The sequence below is a fragment of the Equus caballus genome, chromosome 5 (assembly GCF_041296265.1).
Source record: "Equus caballus isolate H_3958 breed thoroughbred chromosome 5, TB-T2T, whole genome shotgun sequence".
Taxonomy (NCBI): Eukaryota; Metazoa; Chordata; class Mammalia; order Perissodactyla; family Equidae; genus Equus; species Equus caballus.
Window position 1 is genome coordinate 77111278 of NC_091688.1, and position 17666 is coordinate 77128943.

General features: G+C 35.4%; 1 protein-coding gene across 9 annotated transcripts in view; it reads right to left on the reverse strand.

The window, feature by feature from the left end:
• CCDC18 (coiled-coil domain containing 18) overlaps nt 1-17666 on the reverse strand; it is a 101038-nt gene that overhangs the window by 35400 nt on the left and 47972 nt on the right. For 8 of the 9 annotated variants that reach the window (XM_023641618.2, XM_023641617.2, XM_023641619.2 and 5 more), the window contains 3 exons: nt 11491-11607; nt 4280-4447; nt 1632-1774 (listed from right to left, as the gene is read on the reverse strand). In XM_023641618.2, coding sequence (XP_023497386.2) covers nt 1632-1774; nt 4280-4447; nt 11491-11607 — 428 coding nt within the window. The remainder of the gene's footprint in view (nt 1-1631; nt 1775-4279; nt 4448-11490; nt 11608-17666) is intronic. The other variant, XM_023641621.2, reaches the window with a different exon arrangement.

The window sequence follows — 17666 nt, forward strand, 5'->3', positions numbered from 1 at the left end:
AGCTTCCTATTAGTATTTAGGACTTACTTTTCTTCCTCAATGTGCCTATTAGCTATAATCAAGAAGAATTTTTTGTCTAGAAATCAAAGGGTGGGGGTAACAAAAGGAAGAAGTAATTGCTCCAATTTTCTCAGTGAAACAGAAAGCAAGATTATTAGTGAAAACAAAGATTGGGGAGGGATTGTTGGAGTTCTGAAAGAAAAGGCAAAGGTGTAAAAGAGTCTTCTGCAAGAATGAGTATTATTGTGATTGCCTGATAGCATTAAGGGCACACTTATGGTTTAAAGTTATGAATTTAAAGTAAGATTGGTCAGCATGGTTATATTTTTCCAGCCTCTGTAAAGATGCAAGCACAGAATAGTCTGAATTTGGTTTTTAGTGCTGTGTACCACAAAGTAAGAGACAGGTAAGGGAGCTGTGGGTATATGCATATCAATGATTTAATGACTAGCTAGATGTAAGCTGGGTAAAGAGAGGAGAGAGGGCATCAGGGAATGAGACAGTGATGCAATTGATGAATTAGAGTCCTGATTAGATCAAAGAATTGTTGAATTTGGCGTATTAAAGGGAATGAAGTGAGAATACAGGGGTAGAGGCATAATATTCAAATTATGTTGAAATATTGGAGACATTAGAAATGACAAAATCTAGGGTAAATCATGTGAGTGAGTGGCTAAGGTATGATAGAGATCAGGATCATTAGAGAAGAGGAATTCTAAAAACTGAGAGCCTAAGGTGTCAGAAGGATCAGCTAAATAGATGTATATTGAAATGCCCAAGAATAATGGCAGTATGGGTGTTGTAGAAGGCAACAGTAAGTCAGGTGGCCTGTAGGTGTCAGCAATAGTGAGAAATGATATGATCCAATGACACGAGGTTCATGAAGTATGGTATACAATGCCACATCCTGACCCTCTGGTACAAGAACTGTGGGGAAAGATTTTACTTTAGAAGGCTGCAGGGGAAGAAGCAATGTCCTCAAGGGAAAGTCAGATTTCTGTTACAGCAAGAGAAAAGAAAAGGTAGAGAATACAGGGAATGTCTCTCAGGATGGACTGTGAATTCCAGAGGACACAGTGGAAGTTTTTCAGAAGTTGTGATGGGGTGAGAGAGGGGAAGAGAATACATAGAGAGGTATAAGAAAGGATAAAGTTACAATGTGATTAGTCTCAGATGATTTTAATCTTCGGTCAAGGTTGAGAACCAGTTTTATTCTAATAAGTTACTCCCTCCCATAAACAACTAGACCCTATAAAAATTTCCTCTATATGAATACATCTTTGCCTGCAACTTTTAATGTTATTCACAATTTAATTTAAAACAACACTTGCTGAGTGCCTATGAGGTACATGGAACTATGCTAATTATTGTGGGAGGGCCATTGAAATAAACCAGATATATCTTGACCTTAAGGAACTCACAGTATAGTAGGAGGATTAACAGTATTAAACCATACTACAGAAAGGCATAATGAGGGATTTGAAGGAAGTACAAACAAAATACTATAGGAACACAGACTACGGAGAAAGTAATTCTTCAAGCAAATGCTTCACTGAACATTATCTGATATTGAAACTCAGATAGTACTGATGTTAAAACAGGAAGATAAATAAAAGTAACAGTCATTTTACCTGGCAGTTCCAGTAAGTTCAATAACTTTTTGCCTTTTCATATCTGCTTCACGTGTGGCTGCTTCACATTTCTCCTCCATTTTTCTCAACTTTTCAGCTGAACTTTCCCTTTGTTTTTGAAGCTCTTGTTCCAGTTTTGATACCTTATAAAGCAGTTTTCAATAATTCTTTAAAACTCAGTCACAGTTCAACATTCTTCAGAAGAAAAACATTTATATAAATTTGTAGCCTAGCCTATCATTCAGTTTCTGGATGTATTACAAAAATCAAAACTATAGACCAGCAAGTAGTGTTTTGGAAATATAAAAGCAAAACTTAATCTTTAATAATAAAGATACTTCATTCATATACATATTTATAGAATTGGACCCATTATAATATTAAAATAGGACTTATAAGCATTGAACAAAATAACGGTAAATGTTTCCCTTTTCATTATCCCCATCTGAATCTTCTTTCTTCCCTTGTCAAACTATGTTCCTTTCCTTCTTCACAAATTGGCTCATTCAGTGAAGGATTCCTAGACTGCCACCTGCCCTCAAACATTACAACTTGCATTTGCTCCCAACACAACTTGCACTTGCTCCTATTCATTTTTCCTTCTGTTCTCCTACAGTGAAGGAAGTATTCTTCCCCCTGTATAAGTCAAATTGCTTCACAGGTGTTCTGGAGCCAATTCCTCTCTACTTTCTCAGGAACCTCATACTATTGACTATCTCTACTTTCTGCTGTATCTTTACTCTCTTTCTTCTGGTTTCTCTATATTAGCATTTAAACATGTTCCAGACCTTCCCATCATAAAACAACTTCCTTTCATGCCTCCACCTCCCTCCAACTACCACCTTTTCTTTCCTCCTCTTTACAGCCCAACTTCTCAGAGTTTTCTATGTTTGTTGTATCATTTTTCTCACTTCTCATTCATTCTCAACCCATTCATTCTCAACCCATAGCAATCTGGCCATTCCACAGCAACTGCGCTACGTCACCAATGACCTCCATGCTGCTAATTCTAATGGACATTTCTCAACCCTCATTTTATTTGACATTGATTGCAGCAGCCCATAACACCAACTATCATTCCCTACTTCATGAAATACTTACTTTGGCTTCCGTGTACTGCATCCCTCAGAGATCTGTCCAAGTCAAGCTTCTTACCCCTCATTTTATATCCTCTCCCTAGTTAATCTCAGCCACTCAAGGTCCTCAATGAACATTTACATGACTGTGATCTCAAAGTTAATCTTTGGCTAATGACTTTAATATCCTCCCTGATCTTCTAACACCTCCCACTGAAGAACTACATATAGATTGTAAGTCATTAATACCCACACTCCCAACTCAAGTTACAAGAATAAAATTAAAATAGTACCCAGGTAAAAAGGGAAGAGAACCATGGAAAACCTACTCATTCCGTGCTTGACTAAATAGCACAGTCAGAAGCAGAAAGAATCTAAACATGAGTAATAATCTGAAAGAATCCAGCATGGAACCTGTGCATAGTGGAGTATGAATGAAAGGAGGAAAGAGAATATATACAAGAAAACTTACTCCAAATACTGAAGAAGTTTCTAGATATAAACTTCTGTAGACCCTCAAAGAAATTAAAGAGAACAGAAGAATCTGTTAAAACAAAGATCATGAAGAAATAAAATAACCAAATGAAAAATACAAATGAACTAGTAGACTTAAGGTAAAAAAAAAAAAAAAAAGAAGGAAACCATAAGACCATTATGGAAATGAAACAGCTTCAGAAGGAAAAGAATTATAACCAATCTTGCAAAAGCTAGAGCCAATGTCAGGGATTTAGGAAGTGGGAATAAAACACAGATGAGATAAGGAAATGCTTCAGGATGAACCTATACAGCAGGCAGAACAAGCAATGTGTCTAGACTTTAATAAAAGGCAGCCACAGGAGGGATGTCTCTAAAAAAGAAAACACAGGATACCTGTCTGATGTGTTTGAATGCATTGAAAGATTTTTTTAGTTTCTTTGGAGAGCCTGAGGATGAATCCAGAATACATAGATAAAAAAATCATACAAATGACAAAAAGGTGAGGTGTAATGAGATTACAGGGAACTAACATTTTCTAATTTATCCTTTTCTGTAAAGTTTGAAAAGAGAAAAACAAAATGAAAAATGTAAAATATCTGTCTGAAGAATTCAGATGAATTTGGTAATGAATGAAAGAGAAAAAGATTAGATTCTAGTATAAAATTTCCTAGGAGTCTTTCTTTGGAGTAACAACTTATTTTTAGAAAGTTTCCTTTGAAATTTTTCTTTTAGCATGGCTTTGGCATTTCTTTAGGGATTATCACACGTCTTGATCCAAAAAGAGGAAATTGGAAGGTATAATGATTCAAATAGGTATTACATTCAGGTCCAAGAAGAAGGGAGAAATTGAATAAAGAAGCCTGAATTATAACTAAGTTGTATGGAGTAACAAAAATGTGCCCATGGTATTATTACACAATCACATTACACAGGAATAGACATTATAATGTTATATTACAATGTTATAGAATATTTCTTATAATATGAAATCTTTGAGATTAAATAGCAATTTACATAACTAATAAAAAAATCTATTATCAATCTCAAAAATTCCTATTTCATACAAGTAAAACCATTTTGACCAATAACATATACCTGTTTTTCAAGTTTAGTTTGAATATCTTCTAGCTCTCCATTTCTAATTGTTTCTTGTTGTAACATTTGCTGTTGTTGCTGAAGAGTATGCTGTAGAATAACATTTTGCTCAGCGGTTTCTTGAAGACTGTGATTTTTTATCTTTAGCTCTTTCTGTAAACAATATACCTAACAAATATATACATTTCTCATTACAATGTCATGTTTCATATAAAAAGCAATAAAATGTCAAAGCTGTCTACCTTAGTAGATAATTATCCCCACCCGTCATCTGGGACAATTGCATTTATGGCTACAGTTTATTATGTGGAAGAGCAGGGTTCATTTTTCTGATGGGGAGATGTGTTAGAAGAACCTGTTTATAGGGCTGGATCTTGGCTGGTGTCTGTGAATGTGGCTTTGGAAACATTCTCTAAATGATGAGATTGTTTGCCAGGCTAGCGCACTGAATCACACTTTCCTTCTTGGAGTCTGGAATTTGGATACTTGTTGCTGTTCCTATGTGACCAGCCCCCAATAAAAAACCCCTGAACTTTGAGTCATAAGCAGGCTTCCCTGGGCAGAAATACTGTAAACGTGTTGCCACATTTCACTGCTACAGAAAGGAGCATGTTCTATGTGACCCCTCCCAGAAAGAAGGAGAGAACATAGAAAGCCATGGATTTCTCCACACTCCATCTGATATATCTTTCCCCCTTACTGATTGATAATAAACTATAGCCATGAAAGCACTGCGTAAATGTTAGGTGCTATTTATTATATTATTGTTGCTATTACCGCTGTTTGTAAAATGCAAGCAAAGCACTCTTGAATATCCATGCTCCAAAAAACACAAAAAGGAATGACAATACTAACTAAGAAATTGCATTCATTCACTCCAAATATTTAGGACTTGAACATGCTGGTCCCCAAAACTGCTTTCAAAGATACCTTTAAAGTTATCTGGGAGCACCTACTAAGAAGGAAAAAAAAATGCCTTTTGTCCTAGTAATCCTAAAAATCTGCCAAAAGAAATTATTTTCAAAATTGCATAAACAATGAAGCCTAATTTAATATATATTTTATAATATTATTCACCTGCTCCCAAAAGGAGAAAGTTTAATAAATGATGATATAGCAACCTAACTAAAAATGATGCAACCATTTAAAATAATAATTTAAAAGACAATAGCAAAATATAAAATTTTACAAAATGAAATTAAGTGAAAAAAAGCCCAGAATTACATTTCATTAATATAATTATGAAAAACATGCAGGCAAATAGAAAAGTGAAAACTTATGTAGGTAAGTCTTCTTTAAAAGGTTTCTTGTTGCTGCTTATGTAACAACTATTTTTAAAGTGTAGGAAAATAAAGCCATTCCTTTAAAGCAAAAAATCTTTCCAATAAATATCATTCCAGAAGAAAGGAATTTTAAACTCCTAAGAAACGGTGGAAGAGAATCTTGACTTGGTTCTTTTTCCTAATGCCCAGCAATTGAACATTCAGCAGCATCACAAAGGGCTTAGGGGCCAAACATCCTTTGCTCATGGTGAGAAATTTTTAAATTTCAAACTACTTCATCATGTGATGACATTGTAAACTTGGAGAATCTGAGATAGCACAGACAACTAACCAATTTCTGACTCCATTCTTATAGTTATTTTTATGCTAACCTATTTTACTTAATTTTGTCTATATGAAAATAATTTATTTAGTGCAAAACTGTATCAGTATCCCGTTTTCTTTCTTTTCCCTTACACCATGCACAAAAAGCAACTCAAAATGGATTAAAGACTTGAATGTAAGACCTGAAACCATGAAACTTCTAGAAGAAAACATAGGCAGTACACTCTTTGACATTGGTCTTAGCAGCATATTTTCAAGTACCATGTCTGACCGGGCAAGGGAAACAAAAGAAAAAATGAACAAATGGGACTACATCAAATTTTTAAAAAGCTTCTGCACAGCAAAGGAAACCATCAAGAAAAAGAAAAGACAACCTAACAATTGGGAGAAGATATTTGCAAACTATATATCAGATAAGGGGTTAATATCCAAAATATACAAAGAACACATACATCTCAACAACAACAAAACCAAGAATCCAATTAAAAAACGGGCAAAAGATCTGAACAGAGATTTCTCCAAAGAAGATATATGGATGGCCAACAGGCATATGAAAAGATGCTCACCATCATTAGCTATCAGGGAAATGCAAATCAAAACTACAATGAGATATCACCTCACTCTGGTCACAATGGCTATAATTAACAAGACAGGAAACAACAAGTGTTGGAGAGGGTGTGGAGGGAAAGGAACCCTTGTACACTGCTGGTGGGAGTGCAAACTGGTACAGACACTATGGAAAGCAGTATGGAGTATGCTCGGAAAATTAAGAATAGATCTACCATATGATCCAGCTATTCCACTGCTGGGTATTTATCCAAAGAACTTGAAAACACAAATGCATAAAGATACATGCACCCCTATGTTCATTGCAGCATTATTGCCAACAGCCAAGACTTGGAAGCAACCTAGGTGCCCATCAAGGGACGAATGGATAAAGAAGATGTGGTATATACACATAATGGAATACTACTCAGCCATAAGAAATGCTGAAATCCGGCCATTTGTGACAACATGGATGGACCTTGAGGGTATTATGCTAAGCAAAATAAGTCAGAGGGAGAAAGTCAAATACTCTATGATCTCACTCATAAGTAGAAGATAAAAATGACAACAAACAAACACATAGCAACAGAGATTGGATTGGTGGTTACCATAGGGGAAGGGAGGTGCGGGGAGGGCAAAAGGGGCGATTAGCCTCACACGTGAGGTGATGGACTACAATTAGTTTTTGGGCGGTGAACGTGATGTAACCTACACAGAATCTGAAATACATTATGATGTACATCTGAAAGCTATATAATGTTATAATACAATGTTACTGCAAAAAAAAAAAAAAGATAAGGTAAAATTGGCTTGTATTCCCAAATACTGTACACAAGCTGTTTGAGATCTGAACAGCAGTTGCCTCTTTAGATGGGGTATGCCCTCACTTGTATTCCTCAGTGTCCATCCCACCCCCGACCCCTCTTTATTACCTTATACCCAGCCTCATTTTATTTGGTTATGTTTTTCCTGCCTGGCCCTATAACTATTGGATTTTGTGACTCTTGTACAGTATTTTAGACAAACTGCAAATTTAAGTTTTCCCTAGCATATTCAAAGTGAATTTTTTTCTCTAGAATATGCAGCACACATTTTATCCTCCCTATTTTTGAAAACTTAATGTCTATAATCAACAGCCTTCATTGCTATGGAATAATTCAAGTTTGATTTGACTTAAAAATAACTCATTTACAAGAATCTTTAAGCAAATTCATCTATTGCATAAAACAAGGCATATTTGACGATGGAAAAATTACTTGATTTCCAGAACTTAGCCCTCCTGCTGTGTTTGTAGCTTGTACCTAGGTGTGATTTAAGATTCCTTTGTCTGACAGTTTGTCTGAAAGGTGGTATTGCTATCCTTATAAAATGAGGGCAGTGATTCATATTAGCTGGGGTAAAGAATGTGTTGGCAAGACACTGAGTTTTTCTTATCAAAGGGCTATACAAATTCTCTGAAAGGAGTAAAGATATTATTGTGATCCTATGATCATAGAAATTCATATCACACACGAGGAAGCAAGATGCGAATTTATAACTAAAGCATCCACAAGGATTTGTGTAATTCAGAACCAAGGTAAAAGAGTCAGAAACAGCCCTATGAGAAGCCAGATCATTATAGAGGTTGTTTAATTAATTCTTTACTCTGAGGAGAAATGCCATTGGCACTTCATTATTTTGGTACTGAAACCACAATTGGGGACTTTGAAAATGTGTATGTGAAACCACAAATAGATCCCATCAGTTCTCTGTGAAGGGAGCTTCTATATTTCAATTCAAAAGCTGTATCTGCTGGGGATGTCCTTGTATTTCTTTCCTAATAGATTTTCATACTTTGTCCCTGGGGGTCTATGTTTATGTGAATTGTTAATTGAAGTTTACATAATTTAAGAAATCATATTCTTGGAATAGGATGAGAAGTTTTCTGAAAATGGATTACCAATAATTTATTAAAATCATTTCATTCACACCAAAAAAAAATTAAATCTAACCCAGAAAAGTTACTGATAAGCTGTCAACTTCTCAAAATTTAAGTCCATCAATTTGAATAAAGATAATTATCTTGACAATGTAATTTGCAGGAAGAAATCCTTTTATCACTTTTTAAAGCATTTTAACAAGGAATTAAAATATTTTCAATATAATTCAAGACCCCTAAGTCAATATTATTTTAATCAAACATGTTTATTTCAACATTTGGAAAAGAATGTTTGCCTGAAGCAAAAGCTAAGAGAAATATTTATTAGTTTTTGTGGTGGATAATCAACACATAGTTTTTACAACTAGCTAACTTTCTACCAATATGCTCTGCGGTGACTTAATTATTCAGCTAGTATGTGATTTGGGAATATCCATTGATTTAAAAGATTAAAACAGCTTTATAACATCACCTATTATTAACAGAATGGATGCTCTATGAATCAAATCAAATTTTCTAAAACCTAGCTACACAAGATGAAACATATGCTGTTATAATAATTATATTAGTCAGCATTAGAGTTTTCTCTGTAAGACATTATAATTTGCTCTAAAGACAAATAAGTAAAAAGTAAATAAATGTTAGGTTAATACCTAAAAAAAAAGTAAAGAGTAATCAGATTTTTCTCCATGTTTCTTATCAATATACATGAAAAAGTAAAAAATGATTTTTTTAAGTAGGCCAATGCATATGCAACTGAGCTAATAATTCAGCAGCAATGAAAGGGCCTCCAAATCTTTCTAACTTACTTGCTTATTCTCTAGTGTGGTTGTACACACCTGACTGCCACTTCAGATTTCTAATTCAAGTTAAGCCTCAGTTTATATTTCCAGGTATTTCAAAAATAGTTCTAAGTTCATTTTGGGTAAACGTGTCATCTACCCTATGCTTTGGGTAAACACGTTATCCATGTTTGATTGTCTTTCTAAGAACGCAACGTCTAAAGCTCAACAAACTCTCTTATTACAAATACTGCCTGCCTCCAGACTCCATCTCTGCCAAGTCCATTTATGCTGAAGTGTAGTGAGGGCTAGAGAATAAATGCCTAAGTAATATTTTAAAGAAGATCATAGTAAAATATATATATATATATATTCTTATTTAAGAATTTAAACATGTGGACAAAGAGAACAGACTAGTGGCTACCAGGGGAAAGAGGGGGTGGGGGTGGGCACAAAGGGTGAAGGGCAGCTACAACACGACTGACAGACAACAATGTACAACTGAAATTTCACAAGATTGTAACCTATCATTAACTCAATAAAAATATATATATACACATTCCTATTTTAATGTCAAGGTATTCATAGTTTAGGTGATTTAATTTCCATGTTTTGGAGTAAAGAAATATATGCCCATCTGTCAAAGATGCTATAAAAACCTTCACAGAGGGAGGCGCAAGGAGGATGACAGGACCATATAAAATACAGAGATTTCTTTTTTTAACCTCTAAAGTTATATATAGAGAGATTTGTTTTTTTCAACCTCTAATGTTATATAATTACCTAATTCTGGAGTGCTGGTCAATTACAAATTTGCTCTTAGATCTATCCCTGCCTTCCCCCTGCTCTGTGCTCTGCGTATTGAAGGAAATTGCCTTCTGGGTGACAGATAGATTTGGCCAATGGAAGGGGCCAGTAGTAGCAGTTTTCCTCCTCTACAGCCCCAATTTCTACTAGACAGACTCTTTCTCTGTGGCCCTAGCTCCACTAGGCAGCCCAGCTTCTGGACTATAGTCACATGATCCCTTCTTGATGCTCCTCTATACCTAAGGATGGTAGAGGGTCCCTTCTTATGACAATCTCTGAGTCACCTTAGCATGCTTTGTTTGGTTTCTCTCCTCTCCATCACCTGTGTATCTAATTATCTGTATAAAAAGCCCTCCATTTTAAAGATATAGAAGGGTTTCTGTTTTTCTTGTTGGACCTTTTAGATATATACAAGTCAACTTTAACAAAGATTTGCTGGGGACTATTTCTACACATGAATTTAAGGTTTAAATATATATATTAAAAATTCTAACAGGGGCCGGCCCTGTGGCCAAGTGGTTAAGTTCGCGCGTTCCGCTTCGCCAGCCCAGGGTTTCGCTGGTTTGGATCCTGGCCGCAGACATGGCACTGCTCATTAGGCCAGGGTGAGGCAGCATCCCACGTGCCACAACTAGAATGACCCACAAGTAAAATATACAACCATGTACTGGGGGGATTTGAGGAGAAAAAGCAGAAGAAAAAAAAAAGATTGGCAACAGTTATTAGCTCAGGTGCCAATCTTAAAAAAAAAAAATTCTAACAAAGAAATAGAATTCTTCAGGAAGCTTATCCCTTTGAGCAAACATTGAGTGACTACCTATTGTGTTGAAAGTAAAGTGGTAGACACTGAGGATACAGAGGTGTGAATAAGATAACTCAAGAAAAGCCTTCTATCTAGTATCTGAGAAACTCATCTCAATAAAGAAAGTTGAATTTCTAAATCTAATTTGCAATCCTTCAGACAACTAGAAGGAACCAAAAAAATTTTTTTAATTTGAAGAATTTTATACAATGTTCTAAGGTTAATTATTTTATAATAGAATTACTCTGTGATAGTAATAATAATTTCATCTTCTGATTTCCTACAGATTAAAAAATATCAGAACTTTAAGGCGTCACATTTCGTGTTGCACTCAAATAATGCTTGTTTCTTTTTTTTTTTTTTAAAGATTTTATTTTTTTCCTTTTTCTCCCCAAAGCCCCCCCAGTACATAGTTGTATATTCTTCGTTGTGGGTTCTTCTAGTTGTGGTATATGGGACGCTGCCTCAGCGTGGTTTGATGAGCAGTTCCATGTCCGCGCCCAGGATTCGAACCAACGAAACACTGGGCCGCCTGCAGCAAAGCGCGCGAACTTAACCACTCAGCCACGGGGCCAGCCCCAATAATGCTTGTTTCTTAAAGAATATAAAATTGGAATTTACATTTTACTGGAAAGATTTTTTATATCAGCTACATAAAGATGTACTTATAAAGTATCTTGAAAATAAACAATATCTTAAAAAGAAAACACTTGAAAAACAGGCTCTGTATAAAGGAAATGTTAGTTTACCTCTTCAGATTTCTTCTTTAGCTGTGTTTCAAACTTTTCCTTATTTCCTTCCAATTGATTCAAATGCAAGGCAAGTTCTTCCTTACAAATTTCCAGTGCTGAATCTAACTGTCTGACCTAAGCAGGGAAAGAGCAAAAAGGGGAAAAGCAACTAATATTAATGAGTGCTTATTATATGTTCAATATTTTATAGACTTATCTCCTAATGTTACCTCACTGCTTCAAACAGTGATTATATAGTCCAAGTTAGGATACAAAATGCTATTACAGAAGAGATTTACTTAGAAAATTAATTTTTCATTGTAAACTAGGAAACCAAAGAGGAAACCAGAGACTGGAGTCCCAAAGAATAAATAGGACATGGTGAGGAAAGGCAGGAAGACACAGCATGTTCAGAGAGAAGGCGCTGTGAAAGGGAATGGTGAGAAGTTGGCAAGAGCTTAGGGTGTCAAGAGCATGAATTTGTAGGAGATGGGTACTTGGGAGATAAGACTGGCAAGATAACGAAGCTATGGTGTGAAGATTCTAATATGCTAAAGTCACTAAAAAAATAAAAATGTTTTTGTCAGCTAGGAAAAAAATACTTAGGAGAACACTGCCTTTGCTTTGACTCGGTGAAAACACTTTCAGAAAGGCAGCAATGTAAGTTGGTTCAAGTGTTCACACAGCTGCAAATGCTTTACACTACCTTAATATTAAGAGCAGATGAGCAAAGAGTGACCCAAATTCAGTAAATTTTTTTTCAAAAAATTAGTTCAAGGGCCACAATTTGTACACATGCTCCATATCCCAGCATTTAATAAGATTTCTTGTCTTGCTCCTTTCTTTTCCTTATTGTAATTTTGAGCTTTTCAGAAGTGTTTTTTTTTCTCTTCATGCTAATAGTATTCTAGTAAATAGTCTTGAAAGTGTGAAAGAAATCTCAACAAGAAGAAAAGGAGAAAAATTTTCCCCCTTGCAATCCTATTCTACATCATGAAATTATCCTTGCAACTCTTATTTCTAAAACGAGAATCTTGAAAGAGTTTTCGAAGATTGTCCCTATAGCCTGTGAATACAACCATGAACAGCTAAAAGCTTTCTTTGTTAACAAACTGTTGCCCTAGTAATAATTTTCAAATTAACCATTTATTTTATAAAAGGTATAAATACTCGTAAATTTTCTTTCTTAAGCATGAGAATGAGTGTTAGTACTTTGTATCATCATCCACACCCAGAGAAAAGATAAAATCTATGACTCTGTCAGAATATCACCCCTGATAATCAACAATATAACAACTCATTCAGGAATGGTTCATCACTAGATGTTAAAACCATTGGTTATAAGGTTGCTGATGAGCAAGACATTCACATGGCTCTAAAGAATCACCCCACATTTTATTTATTAATTACAAAGAAAAAAACATGCCCTTAAAATGGTGAGATCTGGCAGTAACCACCTTAAATAAGGTGTCAAGATTGGCAATGCCCATACTGGGGTGGTCTGAGATTATGTGCCTCCTGATGTGAAACAGTGGGAAGAACACAGTAAAAGCCACATGGTGTTCTAGTTGACCTAGACTTTTCAGAAGATTCAGCGCCACGAAGAATAGAAGGAGACAATGAGTTTAGGGGAATCTAAAGAGCTAAAGGCAACACATGAATTATGACTGAATCCTAGCTTGGGGAAAGAAAAGGAAAAATCTAAAGTAGTGTTTCTCAAGGTTTTAATGGGCATACAAATCGCCTGGACATCCTGCTCAACTACAGATTCTGATTCAGTAGCAGGGTCAGGACTAGAGTGAGGAAAGGGAGCCGCCTAGGGCTCAGAATTTAAGAGGCACTTACTCTCAGGGTCATGCAAGTGCCGACACTTCACTTGCAGGACCCTGAGAGTAAGCATCTTCTTAAGTTTTGTGCCAGATGCACCTCACTTGCTTCACCTTAGTCCCAGCTCTGTTTAGTAGGTCTGGAGTACAGCAGATATTCTGCAAGTCAAAAAGGTCCCAGGTGATGCTAATGCTGCTAGTACGCATACCACACTTTGAGTATCAAGGCTATAAAGAACATTTTTAAATAACTGAGAAAATTTCAGTATGGACTATGGTTTGAATGATGTTATTAAATTAATGATGACTTTCTCTGGTGTGTAAAGGTGGCGTGGTCCCATAAGAGATAGTTTCTGTTCATAGGAGATTAAATGTGTAAAGTATTAAGGCATCTGCAAACTTCTCTCAGGTGATCTGGCACAAAGGAAAGGTGTGAGTGGGGGTGGGATTGGGTGGGTGCAGGCACAAGAGGCCATGTGGACATGCGTCCATAGAAAGAGATGACGTGAGCGTACCTAGAGTTTAACAGACGGTGAATCTAGGTGAGGCATACACAGATGTTCTCTGTTCTATTCTTCCCATTTGTTTATGGGTTTGAAATTTTTCAAAATAAAATTTAATTAAAAGTTAATCAATTAAAACAAATAATAAAAACCAAAACATCTACTACTCTGTTGAATTGCTTATTTGAACAAACAGTTTGAGAAACTGAATCTTACACAAATAAACATCATTCATTGCATACAAACCACCTACAAATATACATGTATGTATACGTACATGAATGAATGAAATCAAAACAAAGACATTGCTCTGCTGAACCAAAGAACCTCCTCAGGGACACAGTCTGGGGGCAACTAAGTTGGGGCTCTAGGCTGCCTATCTTCAACAAAAGCAACTAAGCTCTTCTTTTTTGTTTATTTTTTTCCACTTATGATTTTCTTTTGGGGGAAAAAATCCAGAATGGAAAACAAAAGAAAATAAATAACTAAAATAACAATAAGCACCTAATAAGCACCTTCTCAATTTTCTATTTAACAGCAGGTAACATAAATGGTTATTTATGTAACCAATTACATGACTGGTTATCAATTACCAATTACATATTACCTAAATTATATAAATTAGTTGGTTTCTTGTTAACTGTTCAGAATTTTCCCATCAATCTTCTAGCTCTCATTAATCATATTTTTATAAGTAACACAACTTTAAACTGATCCTTATTATTCTCCCGCAAATAAAAAGTTCATAATTATTTTTTTAGGCAAAGAACAAATAGAGCAATGCTGAGGGAAACGGCCAAAAGTCAGGAGAGGAAAGTGGTAATGACATAATCAAGTGAAGAAAACCAGGCTTCAAGTTTCTATTTTGTTGCTACAAATATTCTATATGTTAGAATCATTTTAGTATAGCTTGAGTCATAGGAACTTTGCTTAAATATTTCTTCCTCATTTTGACTTTTTCCCCAATAACAGCAAGCCTATTAAAGGTACCAAGGGAATAAAATGCAGCATGATAAGTCATTGTTTTGCTGATATCCTTCCTGTCTCATCTCTGCTTATTAACACATGGAAATAACTTACCAGATGACTGGCTAGATGTGTCAGGGAGTTTAATGAAAAACAGGAGGTAAGTGGTGATATGGATTTTATTTAATGAAATTATTGCATGCCAACGTTTGTAGAGTAATGGGTTTTTTTTAATGCTAATGACCTTAGAGGTTATTTTTACATGAGGAAATGAATTGACATAGCACTAAATGTTAACAGATTGGAGAATATTATAGAAAAGTTATGGATAAACATATAATTGTGTTTATATGAGTATACATGGTCACAAAATGGATTAAAAACAGAGTACTAGGCAAAAAGTAAATAACACTGGATTTTTTAATATCCTTTATGTTCAATCCATATATGACAGAATAAAGGTAGCAATATGTTTGGACCTATTTTTAACACTAAAAATGCAAAGGGAAAAATATTGAATATATAGTCATTACTTATTAAACTTTGAGTAACTTAGTATGTGCTAAGGATTTTATGTACTTCATTTCATTTAATTCTCACAGTGACCCACTTCTAGGGTATTATTACCCCTATTTTACAGATGAAGGAATTAAAGCTCAGAGACCTTAACTAACCTAGCCAAGATTACAATTAGTAAGCACTCTGAAGTCAAACTGAAACCCAAGTCAATTCAACTCCAAAGCACATGCCTTTAATCATGAAGATATACTAGCCACAAAACTGTATTTTATCTAGAAATTCTGGATTTTTCCCCTAATTAATCTTCTGGCAGAACTGGTAAAAAGAAGCAAAACTAGACTGCTTATAGTTTCATCTCCTTTCACTCACTCCATTAATTCTTTACTGGTAATATTAATAAGTAGCTACAGTTAAAAAATTTTTTTTTGTTGAAAAACAAACCTATCTTAGTCTCCAAGAAATATCCGACTCAATGAGGAAATACCACATAAGAATTATACACATCTAAGAAGGTGAAGAGAAGGAGAATGGAGCAGAAAGCATGCTCAAAGAAATAATAGCAGAGAACTTCCCAAATCTAGGGAATGAGAGGGAAATGTGTGTGGAGGAAGCTTTCAGATCTCCTAGATTTGTCAATGTAAAAAGACCTACTGCAAGGCATATAGCAGTAAAACTGGCAGAAATGAATGACAAAGAAAGAACACTCAGGGCAGCAAGGCAGAAGAAAATAACCTATAAAGGAACCCCTATCAGACTTTCAGCAGATTTCTCTGCAGAAACCTTACAAGCAAGGAGAGAATGGAATGACATATTCAAAACTTTAAAAGATAAAAATCTTCAGCCAAGAATACTCTATCCAGCAAAATAGCCTTCAGATATGAGAGAGAAATTAAATCTTTCCCAGACAAACAAAAGCTAAGGTACTTTGCAGCCACGCGACCCACGCCCGCCCCCCCCCCCCCCCCACGGCCCCAGACAAGAAATCCTCAAGAAGGCCTTCATACTCGGAAAAAAAAAAACAAGAGAGAAGGGGGTCACAAAACACAGAGTAAGGAGACAAATAGAAAGACAGAAGCAGAATAGGATAGCAAATATTCAACTACAGCATTAGGCTAAAGGGAAGGAAAACACCAAAAACAAAGACAATCTTGTCATTTTAACCACAAACTCACAACACAAGTTGGAATAAGATATGAGAATAATAACTGGAGGGGAGGAGGAAAGGAACTGAATCAGTTTAGACTAAGGAAATAAGAGGCCATCAGAAAATGGACTGTTATGCACGAGATTCTGATTACAAACCTCAGGGTAGCCACTAAACTAAAAAGCAGAACAGAAACACAAAAAATAAATAAGGAAAAATACAAAGAAACACAGCATAAAAAACTGCATAATTCAATGGGTAGACCAAAACACAAATGGAATGCAGGAAAGCCAGAAAATGACTGATATAGTGACAGCATTAAGCCCACACACATCAATAATCACCCTCAATGTAAACGGATTGAACTCTCCAATAAAAAGACACAGAGTGGCAAGATAGATTAAAGAACAAGATCCAACAATTTGTTGCCTCCAGGAAACACATCTCAGCTCCAATGACAAATACAGGCCCAGAGTGAAGGGTGGAAGATGATACTCCAAGCTAATGGCAAACAAAAGAAAGCAGGTGTCACAATACTTACATCAGACAAAGTAGATTTCAATATAAGGCAGGTAAAGAGAGACAAAGAGGGGCAATAGATAATGATCAAAGGGACACTACATCAAGAAGAAATAATGCTTATAAACATCTATGCACCTAACACAGGAGCACCAAAGTTCATAAAGCAACTATTTAACAAACCTAAAAAGAAGATATCTAAAATAACACAGCAATAGTTGGGGAACTCAACACCCCACTCACATCACTGGACAGATCATCCAGACAGAAAATCAACAAGGAAACAGTGGAATTAAATGAAAAGCTAAAACAGTTGGACTTAATAGACATATACAGAACACTCCATCCAAAAACAGCAGAATATACATTCTTCTCAAGTGCACATGAAACATTCTTAAGGATAGACCATATGTTGGAAAACAAGGCAAGGCTCTATAAATTTAAAAAAATTGAAATAATAACAAGCATCTTCTCAGATGATAATGCTATAAAGCTAGAAACTATTTATAAGAAAAAAGCTGACAAAGGGACAAAGATGTGAAGACTAAACAATATGCTATTGAACAAGCAATGGATCATTGGAGAAATTAAAGAAGAATTCAAAAAATATCAGTAGACAAATGAAAATGATAACTTGCCACACCAACTCATATAGGATGCAGCAAAAGTTGTATTAAGAGGGAAATTCATTGCAATAAGGCACACCTCAACAAACAA